At 43.0% G+C, this 17,909-nt stretch overlaps 2 protein-coding genes across 3 annotated transcripts in view; one reads left to right on the top strand and one right to left on the bottom strand.

Annotated features, from left to right (window-relative positions):
• The window catches only part of LOC130145817 (transient receptor potential cation channel subfamily V member 2-like), a 49,347-nt gene extending 31,829 nt beyond the window's left edge, over window positions 1-17,518 (top strand). For both annotated transcript variants that reach the window (XR_008820704.1, XR_008820703.1), the window contains 5 exons: window positions 460-590; window positions 4,027-4,162; window positions 5,870-5,947; window positions 6,550-6,657; window positions 16,307-17,518. The gene's annotated coding sequence lies outside the window, so the exon portion shown is untranslated. The remainder of the gene's footprint in view (window positions 1-459; window positions 591-4,026; window positions 4,163-5,869; window positions 5,948-6,549; window positions 6,658-16,306) is intronic.
• Window positions 6,954-10,298, bottom strand: HASPIN (histone H3 associated protein kinase). Its single transcript, XM_056331203.1, has one exon. The coding sequence runs from the start codon at window positions 9,781-9,783 to the stop codon at window positions 7,288-7,290; it is 2,496 nt and encodes an 831-aa protein (XP_056187178.1). The 5' UTR covers window positions 9,784-10,298; the 3' UTR covers window positions 6,954-7,287.
• Window positions 17,519-17,909: the final 391 nt, after the last annotated feature.

Genomic DNA, 17,909 nt, shown 5'->3' with positions numbered 1-17,909 from the left:
TACATCTTTAATGGTGATAAAGACCAGATCAAGAGCTCTTTTTCTCAAGTACGTGTCTTGTTGGGAATTGGCTCCAGTACACCTTGAGAGGGAAAAGCTTGTATTTTTATAGCAAGAGGCTGGGAGGGAGGACTTCCACATTTCATTTACGTTGATGGGTGAGAAATTTGCAGATGTCAGATGGTTTATGTGACTCCATGGGTTTCTGCAGCAGGGCTGCTTCTAACTGTAACCATTCACCTGTCTGCTTAGGCAAAGGAGCTGGATTCGGGTGCTGCCTGTAGAACAGCGTAGCCTTTTTCAAGCCTGCCTGGCCATTGCAGGAAATTAAGTCAGTATTTGGCATCTCAGGAGTGTTACAAAATTATCCTCACAGCAACCTCATGAAAAGAAGTGTATTCTCCCAAGGACAGGAGAGAGATCCTGACTTACATTTGTTAATGTTCCCCCCTTTTTTAGAGAGTAAAAGCCTCTGAAATTTCTTCAGGACACCAGTATTTTGGACAATCCATTGATGATGGCTTTGATTTGACTAACGATCGTCTCCAAGATATTACAGTAAGATCACTGGAGAACATGATCATGCTCTGGTAGGTAATAAATGCTATTTTTTAGTGAGCTGGGGAAATGCTTCAAAGACAAATATAAAATCTGTGTTCCAATCTGTGTAATGATTCTATTTTTAATTCAGCATTAAAGGGACATAAAAAACCTTTTCTGAATACTAGAAATTATATAAAAGGTAAAGCCTTTCATTCAATTTTGCCTTTGTGTGGCCAAGGCTTTGAACAAGTATGAGATAGTGAACATGAACTAATTAACATAGATCTAGGTCTAAGGCAACCTTGATGTCTCCAATTCAGCACCGATAATGTAGGTCATTCAGACAAAAAAAATGATTTTTTTACATCTCATACCTCATTTTCAGTCAGTCATCTGGTAGCTGAGTGCCCCATGCAGTTCAAAAAGGCTAAGACATGGCAGACAGATTTGATTTCATTCCTGCATTTTGTATTTGAAAACAAACTGTAGATAAAGAGAGAATTTGAACTTCTAGATAATGTGTTTATCTAATGGAAACATAAACACCATGTTTAATTCTGAAACTCTAACCATATTGGTGTATTTTGGCTGTCTGTTCCTTCAGACTCTTGGGATTTTGTGTGTTCTGAACGTTCCCAGCAGAAACTGGAACTTCTGTAAATAGGCCAGCCTGGTACAGGTGAAATACCATGGAAATACTGAGCAGTTCTTATCCTTACTGCCAGGCTTTCTTAAAACATTTTTCCTGTAATGTTTCAGTTAAGAATTTTTTTATATTTGATTCTGCTCCTTATCTGTTCTTCACTGACTAGCTCAAGACCAGTTGTCCACTCTCTCACCAGCACAAGATACAACCCAGGGAGAATCCCAATTTCCCAAAATAACAGCATTGTTACAGCATAATTATGTTGCGATAAAATCTCAGCTTTACTAGTGTCTCAACAAAATAATAAATGGGAATTGTGATCAGCTTGAAATCTATAGCCCTATGCTGTCCTCAGAAACTTGCGAACATAAGGAAACTGTTTTTCACAATGCGTGACTGAATCACTGAACACATTATCCAGGGGATGTCGTGGGAGCCAAATATATAAAATGATCCAAAAAAACCATTTGACAAGCTTATGGTCCACTGATGGCTGTTAAACACAGCTGCCCAAAGAAAACATTTGAACCAGAAGGTTCCTAAATATGCCAGGTGACAGAAGCTGGAACAGAAATGACAAGTGTGAAGACATTTTAATGCCCAGATATTTTCTCAACTTCTCGTTCCTCTTTGCTTGTAGCCATGTGACTTTGACTGTTTTTCTGAGAGTTAAACATGCGCTTTATAAGAAAAATGGTAACATGGCATTTGCTGTTCCTGTGCTGGATCGATACCAGCCATCAAACACGTTTTCTGGTAACAAAACAAAACACTAGCAAAGAGCTTTCTTTTTTTTTCCAGGATGCAACACTTTTACTCGTAAAACCTAAAAATAAAGAATGTGGATGTGGTTTCCTTACCCTTTGCATGTCATCATCTGCCCTCTGCTCCCTTTCTAGTGACCAGTGCTATATTCTAGGAAGACTTTAGGCCCAGGTCTTCCCCAAACAGATACTCAACCCTTATTAAGAGAACCTCATCTCTAAGGTCCAGCCTTAGATTTATGATGCTACCTGTGAAGAAGGCAGATGGTTTGTGTGTTTTGTGAAGTGTTTTTCAGATATTGAGCGTTCCACTGGAGCTTATATTAAGACTTATTTGAATGGTGTGTTTGATAGTAACAACTATACAGCTTTCTAAAAAAGTAATTTTAAAAATAATTAAAACAATGTATATATTTTTTAGTTGTAGTTGTGTGTTTCAAAGCAATATTTGGGAGGCTGCAAACTTCTAATAAGCTCAAAGGTTAAGTTCAATCTCCTGTCTCTTGCAGTTTAGTAACAAGATTCCTACAAGCTAATCCAGATCTTTTTCACAGTTAGTCTGAAATCCAAATCAGCTTCTGAAAGAATTCCATAAAGCTCTGTAAAAAGGCAGCTTTTTGCTGCTTAATAGGAGTCTTTGCCACAATTCAATATTTAATTAGCTGTCCATAAAGCATAGGACAGAGAAGTTAGGACAACATTTAGCACGGAGTAATAATGAACACCAATTACCATAGACGCAGTACTCTCAGGGATGATGATGTTGATAGTACATTCATTTCCTAAGAATAATTCATGAGATTCTTGAGCACTGGTCAGCATTGCCTAGTACTTATGCACCCACCCAACATCTAATTATTAATCATCATTGAACTTCTCCAGAAACTTGAGCACAGACAGTAGATTTTTATTTGTGAATAAAACTATTGCTAAAGGGAGTAACTTTGTCTCTACAAAATGTGTGCCTATAAGCTGGCACAGTATATGAACATATTTATTCAAGAAAAACATAACATCTCTGGAAAAGAAATGAATATTATGGTCCTGTGGCAATCCAGGGGTAAACAACTGGCATTTCTTTAACAAGACCTTGTCCCCAGTGAAGACTTTTCATGTTATTACTAATAGACCTTCTCCTGGGAGTTGAATTGAAAATCATAATCAATTAGGACTGACTTAGCCCTAGAGGGTCTTTTATTTCCAACTTCTCCTTAACTGAGGTCATAGGACTGTTGGTTTTCAGAGAATGTACGTATATATGTAAAGATATTCTGAATCTGCTGCCTTAAAAAAATTAAGACTGTTAAAATCTGACTTGATTAGTGTTTGCTTTCAGTTGCCTTACAAGAAGGACTGCAACAACAGGACTGTCTGTACTGCTCATTTAACTTTGACAAGTCAGATTCAGTGAGTCATAGTAGTTGCATTATCCAGATTTTGGATTTAACATTCATATGAAATGTCATCTTTGTGTATAAGAAGTTTTCTTCAAATTCTCAGGCGAGATTCGCTATCCTTTTGTTTGCATTACTTTCCATAACTTAACATTCACACAAGCTGTAACCGTATGCCTCCGTGGGCATTGCTGGGCTATTCTAGGAAGCCTCAGAGGAAAGACCAAGGTCTAAACAACTATAATAATCCTAAAATCATAATTCTGCATTTAATTGTGACAGTGTGATTTTGTTTTAGGCTGATGCACAGCACAGCACTACAGCAAAGGCTTGCTCAGTTTGCATAGCCTTCGATAAAACTGTAGGCATCACTTCATTGTAAAAATTTACCCTGGAGAGTCACTGAAAAGCTAATCAAACAGAACAATGTTTAAAGTCTATCTTGATGTAAAACAGAAATGATAAAATGTTACATAAAGTTTGGAGATGACTGCCTTTGATATTAAGCAGCATTTTCCTACACACCCTGAAGAATATTGAATAATTAATTGGGCTATTGCATTATCCTGTGTGTGAAAGCATTTGGAGGGAATGATTACCAGAACGCTTCGGGCCTCTCAGTAAATAACAGCCCTCAGAAGTAACATCTCACCCTTCTCATTTTTCTGTCTGGTTCTAGAAAGGAACTGGTGGTGGGCCACACTGAAGAAGTGACCATGAGTGTTTCACTGATGAACAGTGGAGATGACACATACGTGACAACTATGGTCTTGAACTATCCTAAAGCCCTACATTTTAAGAAGGTGACCAGTGAGGTAAGATTGTAGAACAGCTTTTCACAGCTAGCAGCTGACTGCTGAAAGAAAACCCAGTGCAGGCTCCTATTAATTTACTACCTAAATAAATCTTGGAAGTAAGGGCCAGGGAAGGAAAGGAGCATTTCAGTTGTTAAAACTAGAGCCCGAATACTGGATTTATCTGATTTAAGACTCCCAGGCTTTTATTGGGCTATTTGTACCTAATTCATTTTATGGGAGCAGAGACAGACAGAGTTGAATTTCCCAGTCTGTTTTTACTCAACATTAAAGAGCATTCCTGTTCTGTTGGCAGCTATCCTCTCCTGCTATTCACTGTGGCCAACCAATACCATTAATTTCTGCACTTACCCTGCAACTGCAGAATTCAGCATCCAGTATTCAAAAAGACAACTGTAAGGAAGGGGTCCTTATTTTCACTTTTTCCCAATCTCTAAATGATACTTTGAGTAGTATACTTTGCATCCTCTATCTACAATCAGGGCAGAGTCGCTATTCTTTCTAATTCAGCTTAATGGCTGGCATGCATTTTCCCCGAGGCAAGAGATAATTTTCATATTCCAGCACTTAATGTCCAATTTCTCCAGAAAGGAACAATGAGCAGAAAATACATTACCCATCATGTTTTAACAGTACCCTGGTTTGTTAAAGAGTATTTACAGGGTAATCGATACTTTACTATGTCTTTCTCTTCCCTCAAAACAGGCAAAATTTTCAGTGATTTGGCAATTAGATGAAAGCATATTCCAAAATAAGTTTGTAATCACCGTTAGTATCACCAAGTGAATACTGCTGTTATCACCACAAAACGCACTATGAACTAGAAAGAAAATATCAGAATTCCTACTTTGTGTCCATACTATTTATCAGTCACTGGTTACATAAAACTATACTTGTTCTTCTCAACCTTCTAAAGCATTTGGATCCATGTGAAAAAATCTTTCCTTCCCTTACGATAATTTTAGCTTTGCTAATACTTCATTATTTCAGTAAAAGATGGAGCATCCTGTAAGGTCCTAATTTAAGTGTAGTACCTATTTAAAAGCTTGTGTTTTCTGAAATGGCAAACTGGGTTCTGGCATCCTTCCTTAGCAGAGAGAACAGATGATTAAAATATATAATCCAGTTCTTTTCCGAGTAAAGCTTTCACTTGAAATGATGGGAATGACAACATGTTCGGGGCATTTTTCTTGATTAGGGGCTTTCTAATGGGAGGAAGTTACCATTCAGATTCTTTTCTTGTCACCTTCCTCCCATTAGAATTCATGGGACTGATTGGTACACAGCATTTTTTTTTTTGAACAGAGAGCATCTTAAAAAAAGAGATGAGAACTCATCTCTGGCAGCTACACTTCCTTGCAAGCACAGTTTAATCAAAGGTTTCTATATGAATTTAATGTCCACTTTTGTGGGGGGTAGAAGCTTTGAGTTTTGATTAATGAAAGCAATACTGCATATTCACAAATTAGCATTGGTTTGTGGGGAAACTTTTCAAGGCAATGGCAGCTTTCAAGGCCCGTAGTAATAAAGGGCTACTCCAACACCAGTGTACCATGTCACCGAGTGGGCTGGCACCTCTCCTTTCATTAATTACCACCACTCTGTTTCCACCCCTCTTGTACAGCCAATATTAGTTCTCAAACCATAGAAATAGAGGACCAAGGCAGGCAGATAATGATGTGGTTTCATCCATATTTTTTTTTAAAGCATAAATAAAAATACCGCCATTCTGACTGAAGAACACATCCTTGATGTCAGAGATGCATTCACTGCAGTCCTTACCAAGTTTTAAGAATATTAAATAATATTGCATTACTTGAGTCCATTAGAGGGAAAAAGATTATATTGGAATCTTACCAAGCATCTTCTCAATTTCCATCTAAATAATTTCAAGCACTGCTGATTGTCAAGTCACTTTCTGTGCTACTAGGCAGCACAAGTAAAGACTCTAGAAGATGGAACAATAAAATCATATAGTAGGCAGAGGGGTACCTAGGGTCTCTAACTGCTTAGCTTGTAAAAAGTAGACTTCAAGATAGTTTAAAGATGCATCTAATTGCTAAGACTGCATATATACACACATATATAGACAGACTGCATAGACAGCATTCCAGTTAAAACAAATCTGATGATGCTACCTCTTAATTACTTAATGCATCTAGGTCACTGGATGTAGTAATTTTGAATTATCTAATTCACTTTTCACTTAGTTTGATTTATTGTTCTCTTTAGACCAGTTTCTTTTAACGTATGTGAATGATAGCAAAGGACTTCCTGAAAACAAAGAATTCAGGTTTAATATAAGTATAGCTTCAAATTTAGGTCACCTGACCCGTCTACAATCAGGACTAAAGAACACTTATTATCTTGTGCATTTTCTTCTGCAGATGCATGAAGAAAATTGCTTTAATGCTACCATCAAGTTACCGATTTGGATTCCTATCAGTATCCAAGGTCACAACATGAGAACAGTCAAAAATGCATCAGGAACACAGGTACTTTTTCTTATATTTTTTGCATAATCAAATAACTCTTCACTGGTCCTTAAGAGACAAAAAACCATAATATTGCAGATTAGTGTTTAACAGCAGAAACTTTTCCTATTTCTATTTTGTAGCTTCATTCCAGGAACAAATTTTGCCAAACAAAAATTCAGTTTTAAAACTAAGTCAAAAGGTGGGTTTTCCCCCCCTCTCTGTCCCCAGCTGGGTTAACAATATTTACCTTTGTCCTTACTGTCCAGAATCGTGGGGCTTTTTTCTTTTAAAAAAGTACTTCAAGAAAAACAATATAGTAAAAAAAGAACATTTAATAATTTAAGTTAATAAAATATCTGTGGAATTCAAAACATTTAATTGAGCTTGAAGAAATCTTTTTTCCCCCTTCTCAAACATTCAACTCTGTTTTCTCCCCCTGCCCCCCATCACCCCCTGAAAAAAAGCAGATGACTTTTCTGGGGTTTGTTTTGTTTTTTGGGGTTGTTTTTTTTTTTTAGACATTTTTGGTATCATGTTATACACAGTGCTAACCAATCATAACACCACTTCATCATACCAACATTTAAAAAGATCATACGCTAAAAACAGTATCAGTACTTAGTTCTTGGAAACATTGCACTGCCTCGGTCACTGGAAGAGGCTGCTGTTCTGTAAAACTTCACTGGCAGACGCGAAGGTCAGTACTTCTTTGTGGAACTTAACAAGCTGCTGCTTTATTTTCCTCATGGCAGGAGTTGATTCCTTTTTCTTGTATCTCATGTCATTCAAAAGTTTAACTGACAAGTAGTGCAACCAGAGGACGTTGCTGTGTGGATGATAGTCAGTCCAGCAGCCAGAGTTCTCCGCTTTCATTTGCCTATAGATATCAAACTGGTAGTCCCCTGTGCCTTGAAACAATGCTTCATCAGTGGAAAGGTCACAAAACACAGTTAAGCCATCCTTCTCCAGCCGAGACAAGGTGTAATCTATGATGTTGACATGAATCCTTGCTGTGGGGATCGTGTGCGTTGTCCCATTCAACACATAAGTAACCTCTTTTACGTCCGTTTTCTTCACCAACACATTCCCCCAGTGCAAGTCTCTGTGCTCAAAGTGCAGTTCTTGTTCTGCCACAGCCAGGGAAGCAGTGACCTGGTGCAAAATGCTTTTTGCCGATGCCACTGAACTGAAGTGGTTTCTCATATTCTCCAAGTCACTGCCTCCAAATTCGAACTCCAGAACCATGAAGAGCTGCTTATCCCCAAAAATGTCTGGCCGATCATTTTCTGAGCCCGTTACTTGGTGGTATTTGTCCCAGGCTTCCAGGAGATACTTAGGATAGGCCCCTTGAATGCAGTGCACAGAGTACAAGCTGATGAACCCCACAGTCCTATTCGCAGACTCCTCAGACAAAAGACTGAGTTCTTTTGAAATTATTATCTCGGGCAGAATCTCTCCAAAGCTCTTTTGAGCTTCGCCATTTACTTTTCCAGTCCCCTCAATGGGAATTATTTTTAAGGCCACAGGTCCCCTCTCACTGTCAATCTGGAAGACCTCTCCGAACACACCTTCTCCAATTTTCTTGCAGCCTTTCATCTTATCTAAAAAAATGCATTCCTCAAAAGCAATAGGCCCCTCCTGGTGGCATTCCCTGAACACCTTCTCTGCATCCGTAAGCATTGGCTCCAGGACAGAACAGGAATACCTGGGAGCTAGGAGGCTCATGGAAGACCAAGTGCAGCACTGAGGCATACCAGCAGATAGGACTGCTTGGTGGCTGGAAACCTGGGATTTCACAGGAGGGGTACAAAGGATGCTGTAGCAGGAACTCTCGTTTGTGGTAACTTTCTTCTTCTTGTGGAAGGACAGAGATGCTTGCACTCTACCCCAGGAATGGGAGCTACTGAGGAGCGAACAGTCATAGTCTCTTACATCTGCGGACAGCTCCAGGGCACCCTTCTTCATTCCTTTTTGCCTCATCTGTGGTCTGAAAAAGTAGTTCGGTGGTGGCTGCCTCTTGGTTTTGTGCCTTTTTGGCTGGGGCCTCATGAGCTTCCCCCAGCGGCTGGTACTGAAGCCACTGATGCAGGCTCTCTTGCAGGAACTGCCCTCCCCAGGAACAGCTTTGGTGCTTTTACATTTGTTCGCCAAGACCCCTTGGCAGCCCAAAGGGGACCCCGGCTGCTGGCAGGCAGGTTGGGCGTCTGCCTCTCCGGCATGTTTCACGTTTGCCAGCCACACCAACACTTCTTGAGGGTCCAAGACCACCACTGGTGTCAGCGGGGTCCGCACAGGGTTTTTTCCGTGGCAGCACGGGCTCCCTTCCCCCGAGACCCCCCGCAGGTGAGGGCAGGGCGGCGGGCCAGAGCCCCCGGCCCCCGGCGCAGCGCCCCGCGGCTGGCTGGCGGCGGGTTTCGGGGGGTTCGGCCCCGGGCAGGGCCCCTGTGCCAGCACCCTTAGGGCCTCGCCGGACCCCAGCGGCGGGAGCGGCTCCCCGCCCCGCCCCAGGCCGCCCGCGCTGGGCACGGCCGGGAGCTGCTCCCACTCTTCCCGGGATGACTCGGGCGAGGCGGGCCGCTGCCAGGGCGGTGGGGAGCAGAGCCCCGGGCCGCCCCGCGGGGTGGTGCCCAGCGGGCTGGGGGAGCGGGGCCGGGCGCGGCAGCGCGGCCACTGCGGGGTGCTGCACAGCAGGGGGCGCCGCGCCCCGCAGGGCGGCCCCTGGCGGCGGCGGGCGGCGCCGCAGGGGGAGCGGGACGGGGACGGGGAGGAGGACGGCGAGCGGGCGGGCGCGGGCGGCCCCCCCAGCCGGTTCTCCTTCTTCTCCTCCTCCTCCTCCTCCGCCGCCGCCGCGCCGCCGCCGCGCGTCCGCAGGCGCCAGCGCCGGGCGGGACGCTTACCCCGCGGCTGTCGGGAGCATTTGCCGGGCGACAAGAAGTCGGGGTCGTCCGAGTGGGCGGAGACGGCGCTGGAGACGGCGCTGGAGACGGCGCCGGAGTCGGCCGAGGCGGCGCTGGAGTCGGCCGAGATGGAGCCGAAGATGGCTTTGCGGTCCTGAAGCGGCGAGATCCACCGCTCGGGCAGCGGCAGCAGGCGGAGGCGCCCGCGCCGCGAGTAGGTGCGCAGCAGGCGCGGCTGAAGCGGCATCGCGGCGGCGGCTGGATCGGGCCAGGCTGGTAACGGCTGCCCGCCGCCTTTTCAAACGACGTCTCGCGAGAGCCGGGCGGGGCGGCACGAGAGGAGGGCGCGGCCCCGCCCCGGCCCCGGCCCCGAGGGGTCTACCGCCGGTGCCGGCGTAAACCCGCGGACCCGTGTGCTGGCCGGGCACCCGTGCCCCGTTGCCTTGCGGGGCGCTCGTGGCGGCTCCGGCCGAGCTGGCGGGCACCGCCGCCGTGGTACCGCCGCCGTGGTACCGCCGCCGTGGCAGCGGGGCCGCCTTCGAGCCGCTCGCACCGCGTGTGCGCGGAGGGCGGCGCTGCGCTGCCTTCGTTCGCTCCAAGCCGCTGCCGGCTCTGGCGGTGTCCCCGGCAGCGTAGCCCAGATGCCGCTTTCCTACCCGCGGGGCCGTTTGCTGACCCCCAGGGCAGAGCCGCTCACGGGAGCCCCATCCTCTTCCTTCCTCCAGAAACTGACCTGATACTTGGAGCGCTGCCAGCATCCGTCTTCTTATCAGCAATAGTTAACCTGTAAGGTCGTACACACAAGACACTGTTGCAGCCCTTTTTTTTCCCTGAAAAGCAATGGATATTGCGTTCCTTGTGTTTCTTTTACCATAGTTCTTAAAAAGTAGAACTGCTCTGCTGGTCACTGGTGTGAAAGAAGAGACTCAAACTCTTGTGGGTTACTCTAGGTTTGCAGTTTTAATCGGTACAGCAGCGTTGGGTCACCTCCGCAGAGAGTGACAAGGTTACAGGATTTTTAGCTCTACATTTATAGTCTCTACAAAGCATTACCTAATCTATTGGTTTCAAACAAGTCTTTTATTAGTCATTATCTTGACAGTCGTTTTCACAAGTTGTTCTATATCTTGACCACTTTGCCATTTTACTTTTTCTTTCAAGGATGATCGCTTCAGGTTCTGCATATGTCAGTTCTGAGTAATCACAATAGACAATCTCCACCGTCTCAGCCTCCTAGAGGTTAGGGTCTTCTGTTCTTAGAAACTTCTTTGAACTGTCAGGTACAGTCTTACTAATATTAAACTTTCATTGTCCAGCATCTATTTACTGACCGCACTTGCAGTCCTGGTCTGGGGCTATACAGGGGACAAAGCTGAGGTGTACAGCCTACAGTAGCACTGATCTGCCATTTTCCTCCAACAGTCCCCCGTTTTCTTTTTAGATACTATATTAACAAATACAGTAGGGATATGTCGGTATATGAGACACACAAGACATACAACATTGTTCCCATTTTGGCACCATTTTGTTTTCACGTTTAAACGATTTCACAAACACTTCATCTCCTACTTTATAATTATGAAATTATACTTCAAGACTAACCCCTTGATATCAATAAATGTATTTCTGAATTGGATCAAAAAATCTTACAAATATAACAAATACTGAATGACATTCTCATCCCCATCTAATAATGCAGTTTTTGCTGAAATAGATAAACCTGGTGCTGCTAAAATTCGTCCAAATAAAATCTCTGCAGGACTCAGTCCATGTGGTTGTTTTGGAATTGTTCTCAAATCTCATAAAACTAGGTTTAAAGCCTCTGGCCACTTAAGACCAGTGCTAGCACAAACTTCTGCTAGACATTCCTTAATGGTTTGATTCATCCTTTCTACTTGTCCAGAGGATGGAGGATGATAAGGAGTATGAAACTGACCTTTAATATCTAAAGTTACATAAACCTGAAGCAAGATCGCAGCTGTAAAGTGAGGTCCTCTGTGTGAATCAATTACTTCAGGGATTCCATATCGAGGAACAATTTCTTTTAACAGAGTTTTTACCACAGTCTTTAAAATCATTATATAGGGTAACAGGATTTGGAATAGAAAAGAAATTAGCAACCACCATGTCAGGGGTCAGTTGATTTTTGATTGCGGCCGCTCGGGCTGCGGCATCAGCAAGTGCATTTCCTGCAGCAAGTTGATTGGTTCGTCTAGTGTGTGCAGGTATATAAACAACTGCAATTTCTTCGGGTTCCTGTATAGCTAAAAGCAAATCATTAATTAGATGACCATGAGCAATTGTTTTACCTGCAGATGTTAAAAATCCTCTTTCTTTCCACAGGGCTCCCACAGCGTGACAGATTCCAAAGGCATATTTTGAATCCGTATAAATATTAACTCGTCGTCCTTTAGCATATAGGGCTGCTCGAGTCAAAGCGATTAATTCTGCTGCCTGTGCCCCTAAAGTTGGAGACAATGGTTCGGCAAACAGCACAAGGTTTTCAGTTGCTACCGCAAAACCTGTGAACCTTTTTCCATCTAGATAATAAGATGAGCCATCAGTAAAGAGGTTTACATCAGGTGCAGTTAAAGGTGTATCTTTTAAGTCCTCTCTGGTTTTACTTACAGTTTTGATCACTGCAATACAATCATGTGCTCTTTCTGGTTCACTCACAGGTAATAAGGTGGCAGGATTCAAAGTCTTTGATCTTTCAAGTTTGACATTTTCTGTTAATAACAAGATGATCTCATATCGATGTGTCCTTTGTGCAGAGAGTGCTTTTTCTGCATATCTTGTTAACAGCATCTCCACCTCATGTGGGACAGCAACAGTAAGACGGTGACCTAAGACGATGTTTTTCGATTTTTCTACTAGTTCAGCGGCTGTGGCTACAGACTGCAGACAGTGCGGAGATCCTCTGATAACAGGGTCTAAAGTGAGTGAATAATAAGCTATTGGTCTCTCATAAGGTCCTTGGTTTTGTACCAGTACTCCTTTAGCTATTCCTTTGGCTTCTGTAACATAAAGTTTAAATGGTTTTTCCTAATCTGGAAGTCCTAAAGCTGGTGCATTTACCAATGCAGTTTTAACATTCATGAATGCCGTTTCTAGTTCTTCAGTCCAGGGTACCGGTTCCGGGTGCGCATCCTTGGTGGTCTCCACTAATGGTTTGGTAATTTCAGAAAATCCCAAAATCCAAGGTCTACAAAACACTGCTTGACCTAAAAAGGCTCTCATTTGTTTCTTGGTGAGTGGTCTTGCTATTTCTTGTATTGCTTGTACTCTACTTGGATCTAACTTCCTAGTTCCCCCTGCTAAGATAAACCCTAAATATTTAACTTCAGGCTCACAAAACTGCAATTTAGAAAGGGATGTTTTATGTCCTTTTTCAAAAAGTTTGTTACAAACATATTCAGTGTCCTTTACACAATCTTCATAAGTCAGGCTAACGATAAGTAAATCATCAACATACTAAATCAATATTGATTTGGCTGGTAGTTCCAAGTCTTCTTAAGGTTCTTCTTAAGATTCTGCTTAAGGATCTGAGAAAACAAAGTTGGTGAAGCGGTAAATCCCTGTGGAAGGCGAGTCCAGGTGTACTGGCGACCTTCCCAAGTAAATGCAAACAAGTTTTGACTTTCTGGGTCAATGAGAATGGAAAAGAATGCTCCTGTTAGATCTAACACAGTATACCACCTAGCCCAATTAGTAATTCTTTCCTCACATTGGCGTATCGCTTCTATTATAAAGTAGTTGCGGTTCGCCAAGCCTGCAATCCATCTTGAGTATGTATCTGCCAATTTGGATCATTCAGAGGCCATATCGGCCTACCTGGGGTGTTTTGACTCATTTCTCTATCCTTTTGCATAATTCGCTCTCGCTCTTCTGTTGGGGCTCTTGCTGTATTGAATGATTATACTGAACTCTGAAGCAAGTGGAAAAATACTGAAGAAATAAGACGAGGTTACGGCCAGAACAGTGGGATGAAGAAAAAGGAGCAAATTGCAGATGTTTGCTCAAAAGCAAGGCCAACGGGACGTGATAAGAGGAGCTGGGAAACCGTAGAAAGGAGCCTACGTGCCAGAGAAAGCAGAAACAGAAATCTTCCCAGTAAACAATTGTTAACCAATCATATTATTATACGCTTGTAAAATAGCCAACCACATTATTGCACGCTTATAGAATGCCTTATAAAAGTCTACCTGGTTTGTACAATAAACGGATCAGATCTTGAACTCTGTGAGTATTTGAATCTGACTCCCGCTCGCCCGAAATGCCCGCAGCACTCTTCATTAGTGAAAAGTTCCTGCAACAAGGTTTGCATGTCTTCCCAATTAGGTTTATAATCTCGGATTATGCCAGATAAAAATTTTGCACATTTTTCAGCATTATTTCTCAAGCATGGCATTTTCTCTTGCCACAACATTAGATCACCTGGTTTCCAGGGTTGGTGGTGAATAGAGACTGCAACAACAGGTGATATGTCTGGACCAGAATTGGGACCTGCCCTTGGATTGGAGTGAAACTCGACTACCATAGGAAATTGTCCAGCTTCAAGAGACTCGAACTCTTTATCATATGCATAGCATATCCAAAAATCTGGTTTTTCTCTAAGAGACTTAAACTCTCACCATACTTCTGGTTTTTCTCTAAAAATGCTAATAATTCCTCCCTTTTCATAGGTTTCCTAAAGGCCAGCCTTTTTCTTAAATCAGACCATTCTAACCATAAAAACAAATAATTCATTTGTTGAGGATTCCTGTCCTCTAATATAATCTCAAACACCTTATTCTGACTTCATCAAAAGTTCCTTCAGGTGGCCACACTTCTTGGGGTCCAGCCCCTTTTACTCTCGTCAAAAACAGCCAATCATCTTGACACAAGATAATAACCTTTGATTTCGTCAACCCTGCTGTACCAGATAGTTTGTTCCAATTACATAATAATTCTGCCAGAGGAGATCCTTTTGGAATTGATGGATAACCTCCCATGTTGCAAGTTTAATCGTGATGGGTACTCTGAGGTATCTAATTGCCTTAATACCGTACAAAATACAAGAAAAGGGAGACTTGAACTCACTAATTCTGTTGGTGGGGAGACTCGAACTCACCAACTCTGTTGCTGGCGTCTTTTGTAGGATGTTAAGCAAGGATCCTCGCAATCCTTCCTTCCCCATCATGACCTAGAGTCCCATCTGGGGTGCCAAAACTGTAAAAGAAGAGACTCAAACTCTTGTGGGTTACTCTAGGTTTGCAGTTTTAATCGGTACAGCAGCGTTGGGTCACCTCCGCAGAGAGTGACAAGGTTACAGGATTTTTAGCTCTACATTTATAGTCTCTACAAAGCATTACCTAATCTATTGGTTTCAAACAAGTCTTTTATTAGTCATTATCTTGACAGTCGTTTTCACAAGTTGTTCTATATCTTGACCACTTTGCCATTTTACTTTTTCTTTCAAGGATGATCGCTTCAGGTTCTGCATATGTCAGTTCTGAGTAATCACAATAGACAATCTCCACCGTCTCAGCCTCCTAGAGGTTAGGGTCTTCTGTTCTTAGAAACTTCTTTGAACTGTCAGGTACAGTCTTACTAATATTAAACTTTCATTGTCCAGCATCTATTTACTGACCGCACTTGCAGTCCTGGTCTGGGGCTATACAGGGGACAAAGCTGAGGTGTACAGCCTACAGTAGCACTGATCTGCCATTTTCCTCCAACAACTGGAAAAATCGCCTTCACCAAGGAACTGTGCCTGGCCCTGAAAGAAGAGAATCCAACGCTGAGGTACCAGAGCATTGTGTGGGCAGCTTGGTCCTTCACTTGGGGCAGGAACAAGGGAGAAATCCAGAAGGTTTTGCTGAATCTAGAGAACCAGTCAAGTTCCCAGAGTTAAATTCTGGACCTTTTGAAGCAAATATCTGTTCTGCTATTGAATTTAGTGAAGCCAGGTTTTTGTCTAGAGGGTAAAAACCAAGGGAGGATATTTGCTACTGCATATCAGAAGAGTTTTTAGAGTTCTGTATTGAACTGTGTATCTGGCACTTGAGGCTAACACAGAGGCTTCCTGTCCTCTCAGAATATTCCTTCTCTTTCCCTAGTGAAAACATGCTTTTCCTTAGCCTGAAAGATAGTCACTGATGATTACTGCAATCACTGTAAACTTGTAAAGAAGACTCATTAAATTTATAACTCCTTTGACTGGGCATGCAATGAAAAAAAAAAATTTGTACCGTATTTGAAAGTACCTGCACAGATAGGTTGGTGGTGTGTCTAACGTAGTTCAAAGGTTGAACGCTAGCTCAAGCTAGATTGTTTTCTCAGCTAAAAGCTAAACAAGAAGAAATAGCTGGGCTTTAGCATATGCAAAGTTGGCTTTGATTCTGTTCCAGTTTACTCTTGTCTTCCTGCAAGATTAAGTGTTTGATGCTTTGCCTGTTGTAGGAAGCTGTGTTGGTGGACTTCATTATTCTGCTCCTTGGGAAAATGGGTATCATTAATGCACACATAATAAAACAGAAATCTTTTTGGTAGATGTTTTTATGATTTTTTAAGATTTCTTTTAATATGAAAGTGGTATTTTCAAATGCACACTGAAGGAAATCTTCCACTTACTGTTGTAAAACTTCAGTCTTACATTTTGAGCTATTCTCAGCATTGTGGTGTAACCTCTCAAGTCTTGTTTTGAAGTGCTTTGCAGAACATTTGAACATTATGAAAAAGATTAGCTTTTGTACCTCACAATCTTATTTCTAATTTCTCATTTTCAGTTGCTTTCAAATCCTGATTTGGTCACAAATGAAAACTTGTCTCACAGACCTCATTGCCTACTCGGACAGACTCCTCCTTTATCAGGAGATGCTTGCCCAAGCAAGCATGGTTCACCACACCTGGAGCAAGGGCAGAGCAGAACAGCGAGCTACAGTGCTGCCATCCTCCCTGCTCGATGTGTACCACAAAGTAGGGTGAGTTGTGAACAATCTCAGTTTATCAGCTGCAGATTATCAGGAACTACAATTTACAGGATCAGGGGAAAGGTGCCTAGCCAGAGCCTGTGGCTGGCTTTAGCCAGTACCAGGTGTTTTCTTTCCTGAGCAATGAAATGGTCTCAGGCCCCCCCCAGGTGTCTGCTGTTTCCAAAGGAGAAGTACAGAGAGTTGGTACTAATCCTCTCTTTGGCTTTCTCTATCCCTAATTGTGTAGATTTTTTATTTCTGCTCTGTTTGGTTAACCATAAACTCCACAAATCAAATACATCTTTACACACAGCAGTAGGTAAAACAAAGATATTTTTCAGTCAGACCTTAAGAAGACAAAGCAGTTCCTGTCTCCTTTGGCTTAACCAGTATTGCCTGATGGAAAACTAAAGTTAACAGACAAACCGTGGCCTTTATGGAAGTTTCCTTGTAAAATTTCTGCCTGGTACCCAGGTAGCGGTAATGCATCTTTTCAGGGCTGTTACAGAGATCACCTCCTGCTGGGCTGGGCACCCTGCAGGCTGTGCAAGCCTGGGTGTGTCCTAGCTCTAAATTTGGCTGCCGGACAGCCAGAAGTTAAAGGTGCTAGGCACACTGGGCAGCCTGCCTAGGGCAAAAGTAAGAGGTGCTACGGTGCGACATTGTTTTGAGTAATATAGGGCCCTTGTGTGACTCTCAGCAGTGTGAGAGAGAGAGATGCAGAGATCCCACACTGGCATCCAGTTGTCAGTAGCTGCAGCCATTCTGGCTCGAATTTCTTTCTCCATTCTCAACTGGTTGTAGGATTCCTTGGAGCTACAGAGAGCAAGTCACTCCAAATCTGCTTACAAGTGCCAGGGGTTGAGGAAACGAGACTTTGCAGATGAGAGCTCAGAAAGGGTATTCCTGCCTGAACCAGGTCTTTTGTCATGACAACTCTGTACTATTTGGTTGGGAAAAAAATGTGCTTTTTCTGATCTGAATCACTTTACTGTCACCCCCCTTTGTGTAAATCCTCTTTTTTTTTTTAAACGTTTTTAATTGCATCTTCTTCAAAAATACATTTTTGCAAGAGAAGCCTGACTGTATTGCACTTGCTGGCTGAAGGCAGTTTTAGGCATTTTGCTGTACCCTTCCCCAGGTAGCATAGCAGGTCACTGGGGCTGTTCCCAGTTGCTCAGTCTGGATTTTGGCAGAGCTGTTACAAAGTTGTTCTTCTTAGCCTGTCGCTGTGTGGAAGAAATGAAGTACAGGGGAAGCAGAATATGCTGGGCTGATGAAGAGCATCCCTTTGAAGAGCTTCAGGCAAGAAAGAAAAAAAGCTGCTCCAGAGGAGCAGCTGTGCACGGTAGTGACTGAGGTGGTGGCATCATGAGGAATATGCTTTTTCAAAGGTTCCTTTTTCATTCACTAATTT

The sequence above is a fragment of the Falco biarmicus genome, chromosome 1 (genome assembly GCF_023638135.1).
Source record: "Falco biarmicus isolate bFalBia1 chromosome 1, bFalBia1.pri, whole genome shotgun sequence".
Classification (NCBI taxonomy): Eukaryota; Metazoa; Chordata; class Aves; order Falconiformes; family Falconidae; genus Falco; species Falco biarmicus.
Note: the sequence above shows the minus strand (reverse complement) of the source record. Positions and strands in the feature narration are given on the sequence as shown.

What these genes read in the sequence shown, in the direction of transcription:
- HASPIN (XM_056331203.1), bottom strand. Translation starts at nt 9,783, where the DNA reads ATGCCGCTTCAGCCGCGCCTGCTGCGCACCTACTCGCGGCGCGGGCGC.